Source organism: Salarias fasciatus, chromosome 9, assembly GCF_902148845.1.
Source record: "Salarias fasciatus chromosome 9, fSalaFa1.1, whole genome shotgun sequence".
Lineage (NCBI taxonomy): Eukaryota > Metazoa > Chordata > Actinopteri > Blenniiformes > Blenniidae > Salarias > Salarias fasciatus.
This window is the reverse complement of record NC_043753.1, coordinates 17,312,292-17,336,684: the sequence shown is the minus strand read 5'-3', so window position 1 is coordinate 17,336,684 and position 24,393 is coordinate 17,312,292. Positions and strand designations below refer to the sequence as shown.

The 24,393-nt window shown below is 41.8% G+C and overlaps 2 protein-coding genes across 3 annotated transcripts in view; one reads left to right on the top strand and one right to left on the bottom strand.

The window, feature by feature from the left end:
- Nucleotides 1-663: 663 nt before the first annotated feature.
- On the bottom strand, nt 664-5,883 carry nom1 (nucleolar protein with MIF4G domain 1). Its single transcript, XM_030099968.1, has 11 exons — nt 4,969-5,883; nt 4,772-4,878; nt 4,384-4,579; nt 3,867-4,193; nt 3,660-3,770; nt 3,198-3,368; nt 2,517-2,638; nt 2,280-2,412; nt 1,631-1,762; nt 1,439-1,548; nt 664-1,059 (listed from the first exon to the last, which is right to left on the bottom strand). The coding sequence occupies exons 1-11, from the start codon at nt 5,881-5,883 to the stop codon at nt 882-884; spliced, it is 2,502 nt and encodes an 833-aa protein (XP_029955828.1). The 3' UTR covers nt 664-881.
- A 252-nt stretch (nt 5,884-6,135) lies between these two features.
- The window catches only part of lmbr1 (limb development membrane protein 1), a 31,279-nt gene continuing 13,021 nt past the window's right edge, over nt 6,136-24,393 (top strand). Inside the window, exons 1-9 of one of the 2 annotated variants that reach the window (XM_030099571.1) lie at nt 6,136-6,377; nt 10,321-10,393; nt 12,069-12,108; nt 13,405-13,544; nt 14,481-14,584; nt 21,597-21,723; nt 21,878-21,946; nt 22,075-22,139; nt 22,441-22,513. In XM_030099571.1, coding sequence (XP_029955431.1) covers nt 6,315-6,377; nt 10,321-10,393; nt 12,069-12,108; nt 13,405-13,544; nt 14,481-14,584; nt 21,597-21,723; nt 21,878-21,946; nt 22,075-22,139; nt 22,441-22,513 — 754 coding nt within the window. In that variant the 5' untranslated portion in view covers nt 6,136-6,314. Of the gene's footprint in view, nt 6,378-10,320; nt 10,394-12,047; nt 12,109-13,404; nt 13,545-14,480; nt 14,585-21,596; nt 21,724-21,877; nt 21,947-22,074; nt 22,140-22,440; nt 22,514-24,393 lie in introns of both variants that reach the window. The other variant, XM_030099570.1, reaches the window with a different exon arrangement.

Genomic DNA, 24,393 nt, shown 5'->3' with positions numbered 1-24,393 from the left:
AAAGCGTCATATTAAAGTCGCCTGGAAATCCCAGTGGCGAACATTTCAGTCGGCTGACCTTGGTGGCCGATTCCTGACCTCGGGCCGCACTCCGGCCTCAGATTGATACGGGCTAATTAATATTAGCAAGTATCAAATGTAACAGAATGACTCTGCTATGCTGACCATCCCGGAAGACACTGGTGTCAGCGAGCGAGCAGAACAGAGCACACTCGATGTGAATGAACGGCCCCTCCTTCCTCATCGCTCTTTGTTTGTGTCACGTTTACAGCTGCCAAGTGGAAACAGCAACACAAGAATAGAAAGGCTCAAATATTCTGGTATCAGCCGAGTTTAACACTCTGCACAGGCCAACGCTCTCTGCACATCCGGGTGGTTTTTAAAGAACAATAAAAGATTCAAGTTTCCAGTTTTTTCTGTATTCTGAATTTTAAGCCATTCTTCAGTTGAACATTAAATTGGGGACACTTAGTTTGAAACAAACAACAAATTTTGAAAATATATGATCACTTTTCAAAAAAAGAAGTTGATCTAAACTGGTTTTTGATTGATGTAAACACGGTAAAATATTTGTTGGTATTTTAATACTATTTTTGTCAAACAAGTCTCCAATGAATGCGAATAATGCCTGCAGCCATTAAAAACACACTATATTCATGAGACTGCTGTTAAGTCGGCGTTGAGGTTAAGCTCAATATTTATTAAAGAGCATGAAAGTACTGTACAAAGTGCTCACCTGGGTGAGTGTAAAGGAATTCATTCATCCGCTGAAAATATTAAAATATCTTCATGTTAACTATATACAAGAGCGTCTTGAGACAAATATGAAAATCAGCAAATGTTTTTGTGTTCGGGGCAGTCTGTACACACTCTGGGCCGTTTTACAGCTTGAGCCCGGCCTCCTTGGCCTCCATGGCTTTGGTAGCGACCTGGGCGCGCTCGGACAGCGCCGCTGCTTGCTCAGCTGGTCCCTGGGACTGGCCGCTCTTCAGGAGGAAGTGGCTGATGAAAAGCTTCAAGCCTTCCCGCAGCATTCCGAGCTTGGGAATTCCTGAAATCCTGGTGGATAAGGAACAATGAGGGACATTGATTTCCAGACGCTAACCGGAGTGAAGCAGAGGAGCGGAGGGGCTCAGCGAGGGGGATTCTCCTGAATACTTCAAAATACATGTTTATTACCTTCAGCAGCCTGTAATCAACTTATTTATTTTCACATCTATTCCTTACATTTCTTTAAGGATAACACTGAATTTCCTTGATTCAAAACTAAAAGACTTTGACACACAGATGTACTGATTTTGATGTCAGGAATTTCCCAGTTTCTCAGGAAAAATCCAAGTTTGCAGTCACAACATGGTAGTTTTAAAATGTGTGACAGTTTTAGAATGTGCGTCAACACAGTATTCCTTTAAAAACACTGCAAACTTTTTAAGCTCACCTTCCAAATATGCCGGCCAGCTCCTCGGGCTCGGTTTCTTTCAGCAGTTTGGTTAAAACCTGCCGCAGGAAGCGCACGGTGGGCTTATCCAGCTCTCCAAACTCTATGACCTGCGCTGACCGAAACAGAGGTGAGAAATAAACTCACAACAGCCCAAACGTCAGACCGTCGCATCATGAACGGTGCACTTACCTTGAGTATGGCGAGCGAGAGACACTTCTTCTGAAGGAAGCATGTCACCAGCTGGACCAGATTGTTAAAGGTGCTGCTGGAAAGGTTGGGCAGCTCCCTGAACTTGTCCCATATACTAAACTGGAAAGTCATCTGAAATGAGACAGAAGATGTTCGCTGTAAACCCACAATCTCAAAATTAGAAAGTAATGAATTCATTAAAGGAATTGCTTCTCATTCTCACATCCTAAATTACTGATGCCACAGGTAAAAAAAAAACCAAACAACTCCTCATCAATGCCTGGCTGACATGTGAATAGCAAACGTTCCCACAGGTCCCCTTCAGCCTTTGATGAGGACAATGAGCATCAGTTTCTGATATGAGCTGGTGGCCCACATGGCAGCAGAGTAGGAAGTGTGGTCTCAGCCCCATTGTTTGCATGAAATCAGAAGTGAGAGGCGTCGCAGGCTCCCACACCGCAGAGGTGAAACACAGGTCACACACAGTGCAGGAGACTGGGTGGTCACACGCAAATACCAGGTAATTAAACCTTTTCTCCAAATACGGCCAGCGCCAGAGCTCTTGTACGATGTGACCTCAAATACAGCAATCATACAGTTAAGTGATCGGCTCTGTGTCCTCAGCGGTGAGCGAGCGGAGGAGGAGTACCTGGAAGCGGCGGTCGTGAGAGCAGAATTTCTCCCCCAACACGGCGTAAAAGGCGTTGAAGCTTTTCTCCTGCAGGCAGCAGTCCATCAGGACGTGAACGATCTCTCGCTCCTGCTTGTCCTTCAGACCCATTCTTCACACAAAGAAATAAAAAATAAAAAAACATCTTTTAAATCACAAGAGCACAAATCCTACTGATTTCATCTGTGCTCAGCTGCTTGAACAAAATCTCTGAACCTCAGCAGCTTCTCAAACGCATCCAGGTAGTCTTCACTGGTCATGAGCACACAGAAGATGTTTCTTCTCACGTCAGTGTTCATCCTCTGCTTCCTCGCCAGCTCTAAAACTTTGGCGCTGAACTGAAACAGATGAACACAATGAAAGATTATTTTCTACATTGCGCGTATTCTTTGCAGATTCCAAAACAACATATTATCTTGATGATATAAAAAAGGTTTATCTTTTTAATTTTTACTAAAGAAAAGTGAAACTTTGCAAATGTATAATTGTTATCATTTGTGGTGCTAATTCAGTATGTATTTTAGTTGAATCAACTGCATGGATTTCTTTATTTAGCTTGTTTTTACCACCGTTGAAGTATCAAAGCATGACGGTGCAACAGTTGTATCAACTCAAACAAATACAGCTCGGGGGGATTTGAACTATCAGTCTTAAAAACCTTGTGACCTTTTGATGATCTACCCAACAACTTTGTCAAAAATTTGATTTTTTTTTTTTACTATTAGACTATTATATTTTTAAGAAATAATTAAGGAGGATTATTTTTAATTTCTCTACTTCGACTGCCTGCTATGCATGAAACATAATCTATGAATAAAACTAATTACTTCACAGCATGGCGACTCGGACAGCGGTCTGTGCTGAAAGATCCCACGCTCTGGAATTCCCGTCTCATACCTGTCCTTCAGCGGTGCTCTGTTTAGGATGTGTGTCCCCTTGCTTGCTGATCATGGGTGCTCCGCTCCACGACGAGCCCACGATCCACCAGCGTCCCACCTGCTCTGCAGCCAGGAGGTTTTCCAGAGACACCCTGAGTTTCATGTCCCTGCCTCCGTCACTTCGCTGGATCTGAGAATAAAACAGAAACCAGTTTATCACAGTCTGAACATATTAGCAGCGCTGATATATGTTGAAACATCAAAATACAGATGTGTTCTGAAGCCATGCTGAAAGCAGTTTTCTAAAGCTGTCCTCTGAGGCCACCTGGTGGTGAAAGGTGATGCTACAGAGAAAAAAACCATGATGCCTCAAGATCACTGAACTGAGGACCGACATGCTACACATTATCAGTATAATATGCGTTTTACAGCTGTGAAGAAATATGGATATAGTTTAAAAAAAGATATTGCTATCACCCACAAGCGTCCTTTGCAGCTTCCTCAGTTTCTCCACAGGTTCGGGATTGTAGCCAGGGATCTTCCTCATGTCATTGTTTTTCAAAGCCAGCATAGTTTCCAGCATAAATCGCACCTGAGGACAAATTTACACACATCGGGTGAGACATGAATTCTCTGTAGCAATGTCTCACCTCTAAATGAGTGGAATGAGTAATTCTCCTTGCTGTACCCTCGTCTGATCCTGAAACTTCGACCCCGCGTCGTTGGCCTTGCGCTGGGCGTCGGAGATGAGATCCTTCAGAGCCAAAGGGTTGTCCTTCCTCAGGGCGAAGCCGACGTTTCTCAGCAGGAAGAGAACGAGCTCAATGTCTTTCTCCGAAAACGTTCCCACCAGCAACTTCAGGATGTCAAAGATGAGGGCGCAGTGCACCACTTGAAAGTTGTAAAGGTGCGCAATGATGGCGACCAGGTTGTCACACTCTTTGCCATCACCATCTTGGTTCTTGTAAAGCTCATCAAACTGTCGGACCACTGTTTCCAGGAAGTGAGCCCCCACCTGGCAAAGAGCAGTCACATTAATGGGCGGTGGTCCATAAGGAATAAGGGTCTGATGAAAGCTTTTAAAACACTATTATGAACAAATATTTGACACTTGGCCATGAGTATCTGCCTTGTATTTTTACTTGGTGAAACCAGAAGCAGCTTGGCTTCAGCAGCCACACGTATTGGCGTAAATGTGTCAGTACCTCCAGCCCCACAGCGTAATGGAGGACGCTGATAAGCAGGACGTGCTCCATCAGTAGTCTGTCCGGCATCAGGCTCGGGGTGACGCAGGCAGCCAGCAGCAGCTCCGTCAGCGTGTCGCTCATGTCCTTCCTGCTGCAGGTCATGTACAGCTCCTCCAGCTGACCGCAGATGAAGGCCATGTTGGACTCGCTCAGCCTGTGGACGTTACATTGATCATCACATTTAGTCTGTTTTTATGACATATAACTGAGACGGAACAGCGGCAGTCAGCAAAAACTAAGAACGAAAGACGGACAGGTAGAGAGATGACAGACAGATAAATGTTTGGTTAACTAAATATTTGCAGATTTTCCTTGTCTCAGCATTTAGTTGTGCAGCATTTGTTACCTGTTCACCAGGCCCTTCACATTCCTTTTCAGTTTTTCCAGCTCAGCTTTGCGTTTATCATCTCCGACATTTCGTAGTTGAGGCGGCACGTACTTTGCAGAGGTGGCCTTGACATTATAAAGACAGATTCATGATTATATGCATTGTGGAGCATGCAACATCCAAATATAACCATAAACATACACATCTAAACTCACAGTTTCTGGTGTTTTTGTGTCAGGATCATCTGCTTCCTGTTGGTTTTCATCTTCCGATTCAGCCTCATGACTGTCATTAGGCGCAGCATGATCGTCCTCCATGTCTTCCATCTCCTCCTCTTCTTCAACCATTTCATCCGCATCTTCCCCTTCATCTGAATCCTCATCCTCCTCATCTTCACTGCCATCACTCATCATCTCATCCTCAGGCTCTTCATCTTCATCTGAAGGCTGAGAGTCACTCTCATCAAGCTTTTTAAAGTTCTCCCTGGCCATGTCCATATCATCTTCATCATCATCGCCATCATACATTCCTGCTGCTGATGAAGCAGAGTCCAGCACACCCAGGATGTAATCAAGTCCATCAGTTACAAAGGACTGTGGGAGACTTTGCTTGTTTTTCCTCTTGTTTAATCCAAGCTGTCTCTCCAGCTTCTTTATTTCTCTGTCCTCTTGTTCATTTGCTTCTTTAAGCGCCATTTTTCTGGATTCCTGAAGCCTGTTCACCTTCTTGCCCTTCTTAGAAGATGATGGTTTTTTATTATTGTTTGAGCTGCCCGGAGGAGGATCAACAGGGATTTCTGACGCTTCCGTCTTTGATTTACCCCTTTTCTTCTTCTTATTCTTTCGTTTATCATCTTTTGTCGCAGAGTTTTCTCCCTCAACATGCGGCACAGGAATATCTTTTTTGCCTTCGTAGTGACTTTTCATTTTGACCTTTTTCATCTTTCTCTTTTCTTTGCGGAGCTCCTTTCTGCTTTTCTTTTTCACAAACCTGAGACCACGATCACTCTCTTCTTCTTTTTCTTCGTCTGCGCCGCCTTTGCTTTTAATGAATTCGTCCACAGCCACCCTGTACTTCTGTAACACTTCATTTTTCTTCTTTTTGTTGCTCGACTTCCACTTCCCTTTCATTTCTGTTAACTAATACGATGCCGGGTGTTTGCGCGGAAGCACAATACCGTGAATTCTTCTTCAAAGCTCAGAATTGACACTTATTTTTTAGTTTTAACTGCACGTGTCTCCCTCTGCGTGCGTTGTTGACGTGACCCACGAGCACGTGACCGTTCACTTCCGGGGCACGCTGCGGACTGACGCTTGGTGATTGCGTAGTTTATTTTGGGGCGTGTTTTATTCCCTTTTTCTTTTTTTTTCAAGCACAGAGCGGTTTGGCTTCGATTCTAAACTGTCTTTTAACCAGTCACGGCAGATATTTTTTTTTTTTTTTTGTGCGGAGGGAGGGAATAAGAAGCAGAGGAGGCTGGAGTTGTTGCTGTTTGTTGGTACTTGAGCGAGCTAGAATGTAGTGAGTCAGTAGTCCTTTATATGCATTTGCAATATGAAGAATGGAAGAAGACGATGTTTCTATCAGAGAGCAGAATTTTCACAGCCAAGTTCGGGAGTACATCGTAAGTACCGGAGCAGCTAGTCGAGGCTAGCGTGCTAACAACGTCCTCTAATGTTGACGGTGGCTAGCGTTAGCTTCCCCTGTCAGTCTGGCTCGACTAATACCTCCTTTTGCCATGCACACATATGTAATATGACATCTAATATGTCGATGAGTCACAACCGAAGTATTTACTACAGTGAATGCCACGTAAATTAAAAGGAAGTTGTGTTTACGGTGTTATCTGACGTTAAGGTGTTATTGACAATTGGGAGAATCAAGGTGACGTTTCGTTGTTTTATAATGTTTGTTTATATTTGATAAGAAGTCTTTATAAAAGTAATAATTGAGATGTGGACAAAATGTCCCAGTTCTCAGTAGTACGCGGAGCTTAAATCTTCACGTTGTTTATTTGTAGCATTTTAGATGTCTGAAATAGTTCTTTCTGTATATTCGTGTAAACTATGTGTACTAGTGTAATTTCCTTGAAAATAAATAGATAAACACATTCAGCACCCATGGCTACAATGTTATAAATCCTATTTCCGGTGTTAATAAATCAGATTCAAGTCATTTTCATCATTTTAAAGTGTATTAAATTGATCTGTCAGTTGGTGACAGTAGAAAGACTTGAGGTCTAAGATGTAAACATTCGTCCCTCAATCTTCAATCAATTTTATTCAAATTTGAGCTGCAATGAACTACAATCTTTGCTGACATGAGTAAAGACAGGATAAACCATTTAAAGTTCTCCAGTCCATCACAGGGCAAATTTATAGAGAAAGACAATCATAGTTAAATTCACTGAGAATAAAATGTTTATTTGTTCAGTCTTTATTTTGCATGCTTAATTTGGTATACAAAATATAATTTAATCTTTGAACTTGTGATGGAGCCAGAATGCTTCTTATTGTGAAGGAAGCCTTCTACAATTGTATGTTTCCTCTCACACTGTAATGTTTGTGAAGTGTCTCTTTACAACACTTTCAATTGAGTACATGAGATCTTTTATTCATGACTAATGAATTTAACACTTTCACTCTGCTACTTTGTAACACACCTAAACCTTTGATTCAGCTTGTTAATAATTTCTTATGTTCATTATTTATAAATGTGTTGTTTTGTTGTGTTGTACGCAGAGGACAACTTTGCAATATGTTATTCGGAAAGCAAAGTTCCTTTATTGCAGTGCAGTTTTATTGGCACGTAGTTCTGTTATTAACTGACAAATACTTCCGTGCTTCACCTGCACTGTAGTTGTTTTGAAAGCTACTGTGGGTTAGTCTCTCCAGAGCAAACAGCACAATAAATAACATACGTAATTGTGCCTTGACAGTCGCTGTTGTTGAACATTTTTTAAATCATAAATTACATTGCCTGTGTCTTTGTGTTTACTCAGTCTGCAGTCTGTCTGCAGTCAGTCTTCTTAATGAATCCTGACAGACACTTTGGAAATGGAGAAACTATCAGATGTCTCACCAGGAGGCAAGCGCCGCATCTGAGCTTTAGCTTGCACATTTTGTCCCAGGCATCTCCTTCTACATTTGGCTCTCCCATATAGTATCCTATATCAGCATTCTTTACCTCAGATCCTTAAGCGTGACGCTGAAAATTCAGTGTATCGTTTTAACCTTGACGTATATGGCATGTCAGCATATGGATGGATTTCTACCGTTGCAAATGGGCTCTGATACCTCTCAATGCCTGTGCTTCATTTGAAGGCAAGGTGACTTCGGGCTCGGGTTAAAGTTAGTAAACATGACTCATTACTCGGTGGCAGGACAATACACTCTTATCAGACCTGAAGACTGGGAACCAGTGTCCGTTCCACTGGGCCCCACTGTAAATAATCGTTTGAAATATTACAAGAACTTAGAAAATCAGGTTTCCATGAATAATCAGGTTAAGCATCAAGTATGAATGATTTCCATGTGATGTTGTCTCCTTTCTACCTCAACATCATTCTCACTCTTGTATGCGCTTACCTAAAAACAGATATGGTCTTAAACAAATGACCGCAAGTTTTCTGTTAAAACTACTGTTTGTTTATCAAATGAATACAATGATCCATATCACAGACTTTATGTCAGAACCAATGACAAATGATCTATAGTACCTTTCAGGTGTTTTGTTTGTTTTTTAATAAGGGATTGTAGCTCACCTGAACAGGTTATTTAAACGTCAACATGAAAATGGAAGTCAGATTTCATGGTTTAGCAATTTAAAATGTTGAATAGTGTGCAGTCTTTACAGTGCATGAAAACAAACAGACTCACGAACTTTCAGGGAAAATCAAAACGCTAAAAATGAGACTACTCTCTTAAAAATTCAGCTAGCAGCCATGTGTGATGTGTGAAATACTATTGGAAAGTTATTGAAGGTTTGCCTTCACACTGACAGCTAAAAGTATGACTAGTTTTTTGCGGCTGTTTTTCCTCTGCGGGGTGTATTTGTGTGTTTGTTATTCTGAGTGATTGAGAAAATGGTGAGGCAACAAGGCAAGTAGTAGGTCATCAATGGGTGTGCTTGAAAGTTGCGATTATCTCTCTTCTACAATGTTGTGTGTGTGTGCTCACACCTCGTTATCAGCTCTGTCCACTTGATTTTGTGTTATTTTTGGGTTTGGCCCTCTGTGCGCTGGACTTCATTTGCCTTGAGCCACTACAGACTTGAGGAATATTTCTTCTTCCCACTCCTGTATTTCTTCTTCCCATTCCTTTTCAGGTATCATTCAGGAAGTTTTGATTATAAATGTGTCAATTTTGTGTTAAATTGTATTGATATGGCCTGAAATAAATAAGAATAAATAAAATAAATAAAAAAAAAAAAGAATATGAGCAGCCTGTCATGTGGAAGAAGACTAGATGTGATCCGAAAATTTCTTTTTGCTACAGCCGTCACATAACAGCTTGGCATTCCTTTTCAAGCGAGTTTGTCTGAAGTGGGTCTGCTTGGCGTCTGGCTGAGTCATCTCGCAGTCCCAGCTCGGCCACGGCGAGGCGTGCAGCGTTGATGGGGTGCAAAGTGCTGAAGTGGGAGCTTCTAACATTAGTTACATCCAAGTCACTGTCACTGTAGAAGAGGGGAATGTGGAATGTGATCTTTCTGTCAGAGTGTCCAGCTTGTTTTGAGGCCATGCTTTCATAGTTTCATACCTGATTTTTGAACCTCTTCGCATGTAGTTTGTCCTAAGTCGTCTCCACACAGCAGAAAGCAATGATTTCTTTGTCACCTTTCTCCAGTTCTGCACTGATATGGGTCAAATTGCACTGTTTTGTTGTTCCAGTGATGTAACAAGGTGCGAATAGTTGTGTATTCACTTCGTATAGCTGACCTAAACCAGATATGTGCTTATCTGTTACAGGTACATACAGTATTACAGGGACATTCCTTTTAGAACATGAGAACTTATTAAGATACCTGAGGAGGAGCGCGTGTCCCTATGAACCTTGCACCCACGAGCAATTCAGATAAAATGATATTGTAGCAAGAGTAAACATGTAATTGGCCCTAAAGGTGTGTGTTCCTTCCAGGCGTGACTAAACAAATTGGTGTGGCATGACTGAAGTACAGACTCGGCACCGACCAGTGCAGATTCCAAACAGACCATTCACCGGTCACAGCAGATCCACTGACAGTCTGGAGCAGTTATTCATTGGTCTTTGCAAGAACTGCTGCTATTTAGACATTTTAAAATAAAGTTTATACTAGGACAAGTAACGCCATTCACTTTGGTAAATGGAAGTTATATTCACATCTATCATAAATGTTTCCAGTTTATTTATAGTTTATATTAAAGAATTTGGGACAAATTAGGTTTTTTTTTCTTCTTTTTTTTACCAAGAATCTACACAAGTGTGTACATAGTTGTAAAAGTCATCAATGTTGATTAATTTAGCAGTATGATGATGGACATGAGGGAAAAGACTGTCTTAAAATCTTGAATTCTTTTGTCATTGTTTCAGATTTGTTTCCTCCTGTTTGCCGTCCTCTACATTGTGTCCTACTGCATTATAACCAGATACAAGAGGAGGAGTGGTAAGTGTTGTATAAAATATGATCTCTCTATCTCTCTCTGTGGGAACAGAATCCCTGCTGTAACGTCTCTCCAAAGCATTTGCACCACTTGAAGAGCAGAAACATGTCCGTAGTGAAGCAGGTTTCACGTCCGACATGGAGGAGATTGGGTTATCTCTGCTGTTTATGCGGCCCTTCCTCACACACACAGCTCTTCATTGTGTTTAGACTGTGAGGAAGTCATGACCAAGAAGGACTGAGGTGTTTGCATGAGATGCCACACCTTTGCGTGTCGAGCCTTCTGCCACTCTGTATCAACACGGTGTATCCACCCTGCATTGCTTTTAGGGCTGTTGTAACCTGAATACAGGAAACCTATTATGGAAGTGTTAATAAAGCCTGTCTTATGGAATGATGTCCACACAATGACGGCAGAAATGAAGAATACATTTTAATAAGCACCTTAAGAGAAGGCTCAATCGTGTCTTTGTTTAAGATCCCTGACACAGCAGCAGGAAAGAGTGAATGAGGAGACAAAGGGAGGAAAACAAAGCAGCTTGAGCAGACATTATGAACTGTACCCCAAATTACCGGGACAAATTTAGCATGTCCGGGTCACCGAGGCTTCCCTTGTCTCATTTTGAAAGTAGACCACTTTGCAAAAGTAATCCCCGCTGGATAACGGGACAGTAGAAAACTAGGCTGCTGCGCCGAACATCCTGTGGTTTAGAAGCTTAATCTTTTCGCTTACAGTGCAAAGTAACTATCAAATATAATGTGACATTATGAGTACTCTTCTCCGTAAGAGGATATTTATTTTGTTTATTTTTAACCTTTTAGAAAATTCATTTCTTTCTCTTTGTTAAATGTGTGGTTTTTTTTTTTTGTTCTGCTTTTAGAGGAATTTTTTGGCCTATGTCTGTTATTGGGTCTCTGTTAAAATAGTATCTTCTGATATTCTTTTGATTCTTCAACTTGCATTGTTCTGTATTTTTACAAACACTCAATATTGTGAGTTGTTCTCAGATGGTGTAGATAGACCGTAGTATCCAAATCAACTGCAACAGAAAATCCAGTCTGCTCTGACGTTTAACAAACACTAGCTGCGTTTGTGTGGACCAGTAAGTAATCAAATCAAACACTGGTTCAGTTAAAGCACTTACGTCAGATTAGACTGGCCTTGTTTGATTCAAACTGGATCAGTAGAGGTGGTGTCACCTTGTTTATGATCTGATCCCAGTCCATGTAATTGGCATATTGGGTTGTTTTCCATTGTCGAAGCTTTGCGTGCACATCTGGAACAAAAAAAAAAAAAAGCCAAATGCCGCTGTGAAACATTAGTCATGCGCACAGCGTTTGAAAGGCTTGATTGGTGTAAAGTTTGCATGTTCGATATTCTTGGGGGCTTCTGGGTAAAGCTGAACGTCTGATCATGTGCTTTGGTCCAAAAAGCTAATGTCACAGTCCAAAGCATTATGGGAATTTTCTGCACAAATGCATCTGTAAATCAATCTGATTGCTTCATTTAGCGTTCAGGTAGAGAGGACAATCTGATTTCTCAGTCATATGGAATTCCAGTTGAAAAAAAGTTGACCATGCAAACGCAGCTCGTGAGTTTTTTTCTGTACCAAGTGTGATCTTCAGTGACTCACAGCTCGCTCACCTTGGGGTTAAGGTGATTTTGTCTCCTTTATAGATGACCACGAGGACGAGGATGCTGTCGTCAACAGAATATCGTGAGTGATTTCGCTTCATGTTGTGTGTAACAGTGTCATTAAAATTTCAAAACGTATTTACAAAGTACTGTTTATCACTAGTCATACATCCAACCAGACAATTTTTTAAAATAAAATTAACACCAATTATCTGGTAAACAGTACATTTGAACCTCCTGATGGATGCTTTTTTTTTTTTTTACTTCCTGTAATCCAAGCATTTAACTGCCTCATTTAGAATAGAATCAAATGATTACCGTAATTGATGAGATGTATAACAAGTAGTTGAAGAAGTTTCATACTAAACCTGATCTACATCACTTCACACGATCTTCCTCGGGTTCCTGTTTTCTTAACACTCACAATGTGTAACTCCTCGAATAGCGGCGGTAAACCTCTCATGTTGCCTCATCTTCCAAACGTCACTCTTAAAGGATGACAGCAGTGTCCAAGCTCATTTTGCTTGGGGAAAAGGTTATCCAATGTCGAAAAGCAATGGCAAACATTTGAACTGAACGAGCTCCTGCAGTGATTTGGTGATGAGGCGAGTTTCTTTTTGCCGTCCCGCTGAGCAGATGGCCTCTCCCCTGGGCCCAGTCACGACAGCCACTGCCTCTGAATCCCTCACACTGCAGGCTGCAGACATAAAGCCAGTCTGCAGCTTTTGTTCTTGAACCAAGGTGGAAACAGAGTGAAGGCTGCAGCGTGGCTTTTCAAACTATGTGAAGATTGAACACCCCTCCCACGCCAGACTTCCTGCTGTTTTTCCACATTATGAGATATCATTGTTAACGGCTTTGAGGAATGTATACACCTCTTAGCCTGCTTCTTAAATGATTCAGAGTTTTAAATATAGTCTGCGGCTGGCATAGCTGTAAAATGTATGGTTTTTCATCTTAATTAATCTATACCACACTTGAATTAAATTCAGCTCTGGAAATGTGTTTTGATAAAACACATGTTTTTATCCTCATTCCTTTTCTATTACGCTAAAAGAAAAAATGATTCCCTGACACAGATTTTTCTGGGTTACGCCCGGGGCATGGCGGCCTCACCCTGAACTACATGGATGGATGACGCTGTAGATTGTGCTCACAGTTTAAATATCTGTTGTCAATAAATTAGTGAATGCGTGACTTGCTGTTGTCACACTGTGCAAACATCCAACTCCTTTAAAACAGAACATGTAATCCTGAGTAAACAAGTAAGAAAATGATTGTAACATATAATCTAATATTACTTTTTCATGTTGACTGGCTAACACGTGTGTGTGTGTGTGGGTCTGTGTGTAATCTGTGTCTTTGATTCCATTTGCAGATTATACTTGTGCACTTTCACCCTGGCCGTGTCGGGTGGTGCCGTCTTCCTACTGCCTTTCTCAATCATTAGTAATGAGATCCTGCTGTCCTTCCCCAAAAACTATTACATTCAGTGGCTCAATGGCTCCCTCATCCACGGTCAGTGGTTCACACTCTTCACGTGTCGATTACGCTTCCAGAGCTAATCAGCTCCTTCTTCTCCCTCTGGCTTTAAATCTAGATATATTTTTGCTCTTTGCTAAAACAGAAATCAGGATCGATTAGTAGTAACTAATCATAGTAATGGCAGTCTTATGCAGGGGGACGCTGGTGTTTAAAATCTGTCAGTATTCTGTTGTTTTGTTAGATTCTTATGAATTAGACACCCAAGTAATGTGAAGTAGCTTGTTTTTTTCAAACTAAAAGTAATAATTCAACACAAACAACACGGTCAAGTATTTTTAATCATACTGCATAAATGTTAACAGATAAACCTGAATGAATCAGTGAAGTATTTACATATTAAAAACAATTGGCAATTGCTTTAAATACAGGGAAAATTAAATCTAAATGATTTAGTAAAATCATGTTAATGTCCTATGTAAGTGGTTGTTTACAACAGAGGTTATAATAAATATAAACAAATTTATACAATTTCTATGCAAAGATATTTTTCATATTTATTACAGTGACCATTAGTACAGCTGGTTTTCTTGGTATGTTTTTGGTCATGAACTATCATTAAAACTTGATGATGGAAAAAAATCACTGACTACAGGCTTTGTAGACAAAAGATTTAAACCTGAACTTGTTTCATAGGCTGTTTTGCTGAGTTAGTTGTAACACTCATATGTTGAAATCACAGTTTCCAGAGTCCAGGTTTCATCAGGCAGGTGGATGTCGTAATGTCCACCAGATGGCAGTAGAGTCCATGACTTAGAAGTATTCACAGCATGCTTGACAGATAAACCATGTGTTGGTATCTCACATTATACAATCACATGATATTTGACTAAAACCTACCACTTCAGCATGATAACTCTTTTTCTAGTGAACAGCAGTGCGTGTTTCCTCTCATATCTGGGCTCTCTGCAGGCTTGTGGAACCTGGTGTCACTGTTCTCCAATCTCTGCCTCTTCGTCCTGATGCCCTTCGCCTATTTCTTTTTGGAGTCTGAAGGATTTGCGGGATCAAAAAAGGTACAAATCAACAATCTGTTTTTACATGCTAATAGCTGGCGTTCCAAAACTGCTGCTGCATTGTGTGAAGTTATGTCTACCAGGCAGTTTTCTTGCAGTAGTTTTGTCAATAATCGTCAAAAAAATAAGAAGTGAATCCTTTTTTTCAAACTTGGTAGCTTTTTAAAATTTGGAGCAAAGTTATGAGAATGATTATCGAGCATTCGGGAATTACACGGTTGTGTAATTTTCCGGTGATTGCCGCAGTACTGTGTCATGATGTTTTATGAGTCTGAAAGGGACTTTAAAAGGGATGGTTTACTGTCTTTTGGGGTTCACATATTTAAATGCTTTGCTAACCATTCAAGAGTTCTCCTCTTTACAACCACAGCAGCAGCAGGTGCCTAGTCCGTGGCCTCTCCCTGACTCATGCCACTGACCGTAACTGCCACCGCAGAAAGCTCATTAACCATGAAAGTCTGAATCTGGTCTTCGCCCAGTGCCACATCCTGACAAACCCTTTCAATAAGGCCATAGGCTGCAAACGCTTCAACACTGCTGATTTAAAGCCTGATTCCTTGTCACCCCCTCCCCAGCCCCCTAAAATAAAACTTCAAAAGGACAGGCTAATAATCGAGTTGTAAGGCTCAGCGAACTTCCTTGTTTAATTGATTACCCCCCCCCCCCCCCCCCCCAAAAAAAAAAAAAAAAAAAAAAAGAGGCTGGGGGCTCGTGTTCCAAAAGTCCATAAAGTGGCAGCAACATGACAGCACAATAGAGCCTTGCAAAATGGAGGGGAAAAGATTTAGTTTTAATACACCTCTATCCTGTGTCACAGTTTGAAACCCCTCTGGTTTATGTCCCTCCTGGCAAAAGCACATAAAAATTAGTCTGTACTGTAGTGTATGCCCACTAATTTGTTTCGGTTGGATTTCTTGAGCAGAGGGCAGGCCCTGATGTGTAGGAAGCAGCATGAGGGCCTCTTTCAAATTTCTCCTTTTTTTTTGTTCTTTTTTTTTTTTTTTTTTCATTTCAGCAAATGACTGTTTCTTGCTCTGTAGCTTCAATAAATTTGCTTTGAGGAAGCCCTGTTCAGTGTTGAGGTGCACTTTCAGGTATATACTGTGTGCTAAGTAGGGACCGGGGGAGGTGACACTCCTGTTTCACCCCCCCTCCAAAACAAAATCCCTGCTGCCTGTCGAGCGGTTCATACGGCCAGCAGTGAGGAGAATGTAAAACACAGATCCCAGTTTTTATAATGTGATGTTATCCCTTTATCCAATAACAGCATTAGACCACAATGCCGTAAGGTTTTATGTGGCATTTTAACCTCCCAGGCTAATGTTGTGGCACTGCGAGCTCCCCTTGACTGCGGAAATGAAGTGAATGATGAATTTGACTACTAACGCTGTAAGTCAGCCTTTTCATGTGGCTGTGTTTACTTTTGACGATGTACTAAAAGACGCCAACAGAATAAAGATGGAAATGTGGATGCTTTTTTAAATGTTTTTTTTTTTCCTCTTCCCTTTAGAGGCTCTGTCACCTGAATGATTGATAGTTTCGCAAATTGTCCAAATTGTGGATGAATCGGCGTGACTTAGGGTCCTGATGTCAGATGTTATGATGTAGTTTTACTCGCAGCTTTAAAATGTCTCCAACTTTACTGCTGTGTTCTCAAATCTGCAGAAGAGCTGCATCACCGAGGCCACTAAAGGTCATTATTTAGTTTTTAAACTGCGATCATATTTATAGACCTATATGCACTGTGGTATATTTGTATCCTACATATGGATTGATATTCTAAACGCCACTCATTATTCTTACGGTGTCAAATGTTTAATTTTGAGGCTTTAAAAAGTCCATTAAATGTGGCTGTTTCAGTTGTCGATACATCACCAGTAGATGGCATTGTAATGATGAGAGCCGTCCACGTCAACTTTATTGAGATGAGTCTTTTGCAGCAAAAGACTGTGAAGATGTCATGATAATCCTTTGTTCGGCTTTCTATTTTTATCGAGGAACTTAAAATGTCTTAATAATCACATGTGATGAGTATGATATCTGGTGGCTATATTTATTCCCAAACTATTTGATCAAGGTAAACATTTTTGACAGTGACTGTTTGTTGACCTATTTCTGGTGTAGTGGAGACTGATTTTTTTTTAAATTTATTTCCATCTTCACACAGTCTGAGTTCCTAACAATTCATAGTGCATTTAGCATCGAAAAGTTACCGTGAATAAAAATTTTTTGTCTCGGACATGGGTTACTTGTGTGTGTAGGGGGAAAAAAAAGAGCAGAAATTGTAGATAACATGCTTTGCAGTGAATAGTCTTTTGGCTTTATCCACAGTATTGAAGTGTGTTTGATCCTGAAACGAGTTGGAACGAGTCTGACCCCCCGACTGACCCAGCAAAAGGCCAACAGGTTTCATCTGGTAGTTAAAGAAACTCCTCATCAATCTCATCCTAAGCCCTAACCCGCCGATGATGAGAAGTGTGTTTATTGTGGAGGAGGAGGGGGAGGAGGGGAGAGAAAACGTCTCGCCAAGCAAACCCGTGTGGTGTTACTAAGATACTCCTCTTTGTTGGCGCTCCACAATAGGGGCCTGGATATTTATTTCAAATCTCCTGCACATGCAGACATTTTTCCCAGGCCTTCTTTCGGGCAGGGCCAGCCGGAGAATATAAAGTGGTGTTTACATACCTTCCTTTAAGGTCACAATGTCTCCCTAAAGCTGCCTGTTACAATGTTCGTTTCCATGGCGATATATTAGTTTGAGCTGGGAATTTCAAAAAAGAATGAGCGAGATTCTCCCTCACATGACTCAGTTTTTCTAAAATAGGCAAAATGTGCTCAGTTTGTCGATGCTAGATTTATTTTTCATCAATTTCAAGGAGAAAAAAAAATAAAACAAACACAAAAACTGATCAGTTCCTTAACCTTAACCTAAGTGTACCATTTAAATTTTATTACTTTCTGAGGGGTGAAGTGCTATGTAGTTAAGCGACAAGGATATTTGGGGACTTATCAGTCTGATGGTGTTTTGGAATCAGAACAAGCTGTTGACACATTATCAAGACCTAAACCACATAAACAACTGGACCTGTGTGTGATCTTTTTTCCTCATTCCATAGCAAAAAAAAATCAGTAAAAATGACCAAATGGTGACTTTCTGTGAGTTTGAAATGACACGACTTGATACCAATCATGTTGCATGCTCCTGTGGATCAAGGCTTTATTAAGAAGTCTTAGGAGTCTTTAGAAGTTCATTGTGCAGCTTTACAAGGGAGTGTCCCTCTCCTCTGCTTTCTGTCTTTGACACGATCATTGCACTGTGGCCGACTGGTTGAAGGATACGCTAATAAGGTCTCTGAGCATCTGGCATGTCTTTAGCAAGAAGGGCAGGGTTTTTTCTTTTTTCTTTTTTTTTTTTTTTCCTCTTTGCTCGGGAGTGAAAAGGACCCTGCCCCCTTCCTCACTTCTTACACTCTTGGCCCCTTGTTGCACACGTTCCTGACAGTGAGCAGAAGGATGGTCTGGGGTATGATCTCTGTCACCACCTGCTGACCTGCCGAGGATTGATAGCAGCAACAAGGAAGCTCAGGCACCAACAAACTGTCTTCCTTTTGGTCTGAGTTTGCTTCTTTTTTTTTTTTTTTTAACTTTAATATAACCCTGCACCGTCACTAATATCCCGTCTCGCGTTTGTCTCCCCCTGCATTCGGCTTCCAGAGGTGAACTCTGTGCAAACGCGACATCAAAGACGGTGGCAGCTTGTGCCTGAGTTTGTTTGCAGCTCAAGCTTAGCGGAAAGCTTGTGAACTGTTTCCAGGCCCTCTGTGGCTTTGTGTAATTGGGCGGATTTGGAGGTTGGTGTGTATGTGTGTACGCGCATACATGTATTTATGAATGTTTGTTTGCAAGCTGCCTATGAAGTGGTTACCCTTCTCTCGCTCCCTGGTCACTACACGCATTTCTTGGAAATCTCTCCAGTCTTGTACAAGCAAAGCCGCAGTTAACCAGCCCCTCGCTCGATGTCGGTGTGAGGATCGGGGGATACTGAATATTTCAGAGCTGCTATATTTAGAGGTAGTTACACATTTAGAGTTTCAAGAATAGAAACTTTCAGCGGGCACTCTGGATGCCAAAGCACAAGTCTTTTTCTATTTTTTTCCCTCATTGCTCCCTTCACCAGTTGACAGCTTTACCTTTGATCACTGGCTATTACTTTTTTCTATTTTTAAGCTAAAATTTCCATCTTACCTTTTGTGGCTAAGAACAAAGGACTCACATCTTCCCTTGAAAAGTAAGTCGGCATTAACAGAGCGTTCACTGCCCAGTGCCACTCATTTCAGGGGATCAATGAAACCAATCAGGCCTTCCAGTTCACTTTCCTCTTTCTCATGTTCAATCAAATCATGTCTGACACAGTGGCTTGTTCTTCCACTGAGGCAAGAATGGGGGATGATAGTAAGGGAGGTGACAAGCATTGCCTTTGCCCTAAATGATCTGAATGGGTAATGATTTGAGTCTTATAAATGATTGAGAGACCTATCTAAAGGGAATACACCTTCAGTATGGCATGGGCAGCTTGTTAAGGTGGACTGGTGCGCTTGAGCGGACGCCGCCGCCTGCCAGCACCGCTTGTTCCGCAGCATCCTTAAGAGAGCGCGTGTGGGACGTGGCTGAAGTCCCTGAAAGCATTCCTCTCTCACCTCTCTTACCTCTGGGGACGGAGATGTGCTCAGACGTTGACTCCTTTCCTCCACCAGTCTCTCACTGTTGTTCCCCCCTCTTTCTCCCTCCGTCGTCCAGCGCCTTCCCTTCTGCCGCCTCTTTATTCAGCGGCGCTGAGCGTTTTCCCCACTGCCAAGTTAAACAGAGCAGTGAGGCGCTTGATTGCAGCATCCAGCTAACGTGCACAGCGTGCGAAGCGGCAAAAGAGCATGACAGTCCGCGAAATATATTCATGTCAGATTTTGATGATGCGAGTGTTATTCTGCATTAATTTGGGGCATTCTTAGTGTGCAACTTTGCACATATAGCTCCCTATAATTCATCATGGATGATTAGTGTGTCATGCCAACTAAGGGTTTTATCCTACCTGTCAAGTGGCTGCAGTGTCCACCTTGGCCACACTGGGGCACTCCAGACCCTGCCCTCCTCTCTATGTTGTGCTAGAAAATTCTATACTCATTCTCTGAAGCTTTTTCAGAATAATACTGAAGGAGGAGGCGAGAGGCATGTAATTGCTCAGTAATAGCAAGAGGATGCTACAGGGGATTTTCAGCACTGAAACCTGAGAATAAGTGAGAATGCCTTCAAGACGATCACAGGTACAAACTGGAAAAAAAAGGCCATTGACAGTGGGCAGACGATACATTTATCAAATGTATCCATTACATGTGCGCAATCATGGAATCATGCGTACCTGCATATTGGAGTGCAGATGTTGAAGCACAGGTGCATTAAAACTGGTGGAGTTAAGAGACGAGCCTTGATTCAGTTGCCGGAATTTAATCCGTAGCCTTTCTCTAATGTGACTCCGTGATTAACAGGGGGTGTTTTCAAAGAGAGACCCCCGTCATGTACCTGTTGGCAAATACTGAACAGCAACCGCACTGCCATTATGTTAGCTGGTAACAAATTGCTCATATGTACCCAATTTAAACAGCACTCAAAAAAAAAAAAAAAAGAAAGAAAGCTGAGAGCCCTTGTTCTCCCATGCCTGGTAGCCTACCTGATGTGTGCATGTGAGCGCCTATCTGTCTTACTTTGCTGCAGCTCGGCTCTCCAGTGGGGGACGGAGGTTGTGGAAAGTGTGTGAACAGGTAGAGGAAGACTTTATTAACCACTCAGCAGTTTGTGACCCGGAAAACCCAAATTACCCCAAAACCCTCCAGTCTGCTCAGCCAGGGACATGACCGTGGCGCTAAGCGAGCTCCTAATCGTCCACAGATGGGAGGTCTGCTCATGATCGCAGACAGTAGCTGACCCAGCCAGGCTTTACGCTCCTTACAGCACCCTCTACCCACCCCTCCCCTTTTTAATTTCACCTCTGTCACCAACAGCCCCCCGCTGGACCCATTTTATAGACCACAATATGTGTGTATAAAAGAGCTGTTTTACACAGGGATCTATGGGAGCGTTAATGTCATGTTTGTGTGCCGTGAATGGAAACAACGCTGTCAGCTCTGAGTGAGGAGGATGATCATTGGTTCCTTGCTGTTTAAAAATGTAATAAGAAATTTGAGCCCAATTGGAATTGCACCACGTCTTTAGATTAGTATTACTTTAATAATTTAAACCCAGAATAAAGAAGTATACGTTTTTTTTAAAGGAAAAGAAATGTCTGCTTTTCAAATTGTATGCTCTACATCCAAACGAGCAATGATGGTTTACACGCACATGAATATGGAAGAGTGGTTCAAAACTTAATTGTGTTTATAACTGAAGTAGTTTAGTGTCTTCCGATCGTATACCTGCTGGTTAACGGATTACAATCACCACAAACGCTTGTGTTACGGTGGCCTATTTGGCTGCTCCCCTTTTTTTTTTTTAGCTGGCGCAGCAGTTTCAATTGCTGTTTTGTGTTACTATGTGCGCTATGGTGCAAATTGCACCAAAAACATGTGATTTTTTTTTTTTTGGTGTAATTTGGTTTGTGAGTTTGGTGTTTGGATATAGCCCTTAAATAGTACATATTTTCGATCCATCCGTATTTGAAACTGCTCCACCCAACCATGGGTCTCAGCTGGTTGAATCCACCTAGCGCACTACTGGGTCAAGACAAGATCAATCACAAGCTGGAATATTTTCTTTCTGGACACTTTTTTTTTTTTTTTTTGCTGAGTGCTCAAAGTGTTTAAAAAGTTGAAGACATCCAATGCTTTTATACCAACTTTTTTGATCTTTACAATACCAACTTTTATTCTGTCGCTCTACAGTTTGCATGTCATTGCATCCATCAACAGTTCAATTATATATGATTGTTTCAATTTCTACGTGTGTGATTGTTTTCTTCTTTCAGGGCATTAGGGCACGTATTTTGGAGACCTTTGTGATGCTCTTCTTGCTGGCACTGCTCATTCTGGGAATAGTGTGGGTGGCCTCAGCTCTTATTGACAATGATGCAGCCAGTATGGAGTCGCTCTACGGTAAGTCAGAGATAGCATTTCTGTCACTTATAATGCCAAATCTTGTGCTGCATGGTTAAATATTAATGGTGCATTCTTACCGCAATCACTGGCAATGAACGATAGCCCCATGTATGCATTTTTTTTTTTTAAATCAATGTATGTTTTTCTGTAGACCTCTGGGAATTCTACCTGCCGTACCTGTATTCCTGCATATCTCTGATGGGAGGATTGCTTTTGCTAAGTAAGCCATTTAATGTATTTCCATACCAAATATCACAGCTTTCAAGATGTTTAACTACCCTGGAATAGTTTGTTTTATGAGAGCATAAAAGCTTATCACACTTTTTTTTCTTTGTGTCTCCTCTGTAGTGTGCACTCCGGTGGGACTGTCCAGGATGTTTACTGTCATGGGCCAGTTACTCGTGAAGCCAACGGTAAGACGGAATTTAGATGAGGTGTTTAAACTGTGAAGTCAGAGGGGAAAGTTTATTGAATGGCTTTAATTCAGACTTTGGAGAGAGAAAATCCACAGGCCGGAGCCTAAATAGATCCCAGTCGAGCTCGAAGCCACTTTGCTCCTCTGTTCTGAAAGACGTCTCAGTCGGCCATTTAAATGCATGACAGAGGACTACAAATACATCACCAACTCATCCTCCCATCTGCCATCGCTCCAGTCCCACTTTGGGCCTAATTATAACCCATTTCATCTCTTCCTACTCTGCTCCCTCCCTTCAGATCCTTGAGGACCTGGATGAGCAGATTTACTGCATCCATTTGCAGGAGGAAGCCCTTCAGAGGAGATTAAACGGTATGTCTGTGGGAGACGTGTTGGCACATTATAGGGGAGAGGAGGGGTTGACTGCCCTATTGGGTGTGATGGAGCGGGCCACACTGGAATCAATTAGCATTGAAAATTCTGTAAGGCACACACATGTGCACAGGCATCCGCAAAAAAAATTCACACACGCTCGACACCGGCTTTTCCCTCAGACTGTCTTTACTCTCATAACTTTCCGCTAAAGGGCAAGGAACATATTTTATGTTTAGGAAGTTTCTCCTCAGGATCCATTTAAGAGCCTCCGCTGCCACTGTCACTGCTGGTGAAATGATTGCCTCATTTAATGTCAGCCCTGGAATGGTGGCCTGGTTAATAGGATGGAAATGAAATCTTTGACTTGAACGTTTGGCTCGCTGCTGTGGACATTTGAAAGAGCTAAAAATTTTTTAGTGCTTTCTGAAAAGATAGAAGGCGGCTTTGCCCTGCTCCATAGACTGATTCAAAGGTAAAGTTTAAAGAGTTTAGGAATGTTAAAGATGTTATTGTTGTAGCCAGCATTTCCTTTCACAGACAAATTTCTGTTTGTAAATTCCTTTTTTTTTTTTCCAACGTTGAATAAGCTCAAAAAAGCAGGAAGTATTTGGGCCAGGTTCCAAAACCTACTTTAATATTAACTCAAGCACGCAACCAAGTGTACAGATGTGAGTAAATGAAGAGGATGAGCGTCCTTTCAAACCAGGGAGGTAAGGGAGATCTCGCCCTGATAACTTATGTTTTCAAACGCTACGCTGGCCACCTCCATAGAGCGCCACCAATGCGTACGGTTCTCTAGGGCTCATTCCACACTGCCATGCTTTGAACTAACTGATAGAATAATTGTAATCTGTTCCTTATCATCTGCTGGACTTGTTTGATCTTTACAAGTCACTGTGAGGCCCAAAAAAAAAAAAAATAACAGTGGTCAAGATCTCGGCGTGTGTAATGAGGCCAAGCTGCAGTTCACTTTGCTTGTTAAAGAGGTGGGAATTGGGGTTGTGGGGAGGATGTTGTTCAGTGGAGGATAGACCTGGGCTTATCGGACGTGAATGTTTCGATGCACGTACTGTACACACATGCAAATAGCCTCGGTTCGTGGTCATACAGAGATGAAACTGAAAGCTGGAGTGGCATTCTTTTGATCTGCTCAGAGCGCTAAGTCGGAGGCAGTTCAGGAACAGTTCACAGGACACACTCCAGAGACGACCAATGCCGTGTTCTTGCTTCACCTGTGTCCGTGCTGCTTCAGGCTTCTCTCACAGATTATCCTCTTACTCAGTTTGTGTTTCTAGATGTGGACCGTTGAGCCTCGTCAGTAGATGCAGCTCTTTATTTACATGTCTGGTCCTTTGTTGTCCCCTCTCCACATCCAATTACCCATTTGTAATGACATGCAGTTAGTTTAAGTCTTGCAGATCAGTGCACTGTGGCTTAATGGGCCGATGACCCATGTGTTTCTGCTTTCTTTTTCATTGCACAGTTAAGTGAATAAGTGGAATATCGAGAGATGAACGTCCAGCTGAGATGCATTGCATAATTTACAACAACCAATTTTTCCCAGAACAGGGAAAAATGGGCCGTTACTCTCATAAAATTTTGTTATATAAAATATGCTTGTGTGACGTTTGTGAAACGTTTCCGATTTTTTTTCCTGTGTAGTGGATTAAAATGGAACATTTTGAATATGCAGTAGTAGCAGTAAAGCGTAAATATTGTACAGTGCAGACAATGCGATGCACATTTGCAGAGTGCCCCCCTCAAGACCCTGATTTGCTGAAAACGGAGCGCTGGTCCAGATGCTATGCGGCACAGTGACCTTGCCAGTGCCTCTGTTGTCTCAGCATGGTGTTTAGCATATTTGTGGATGACGTAAT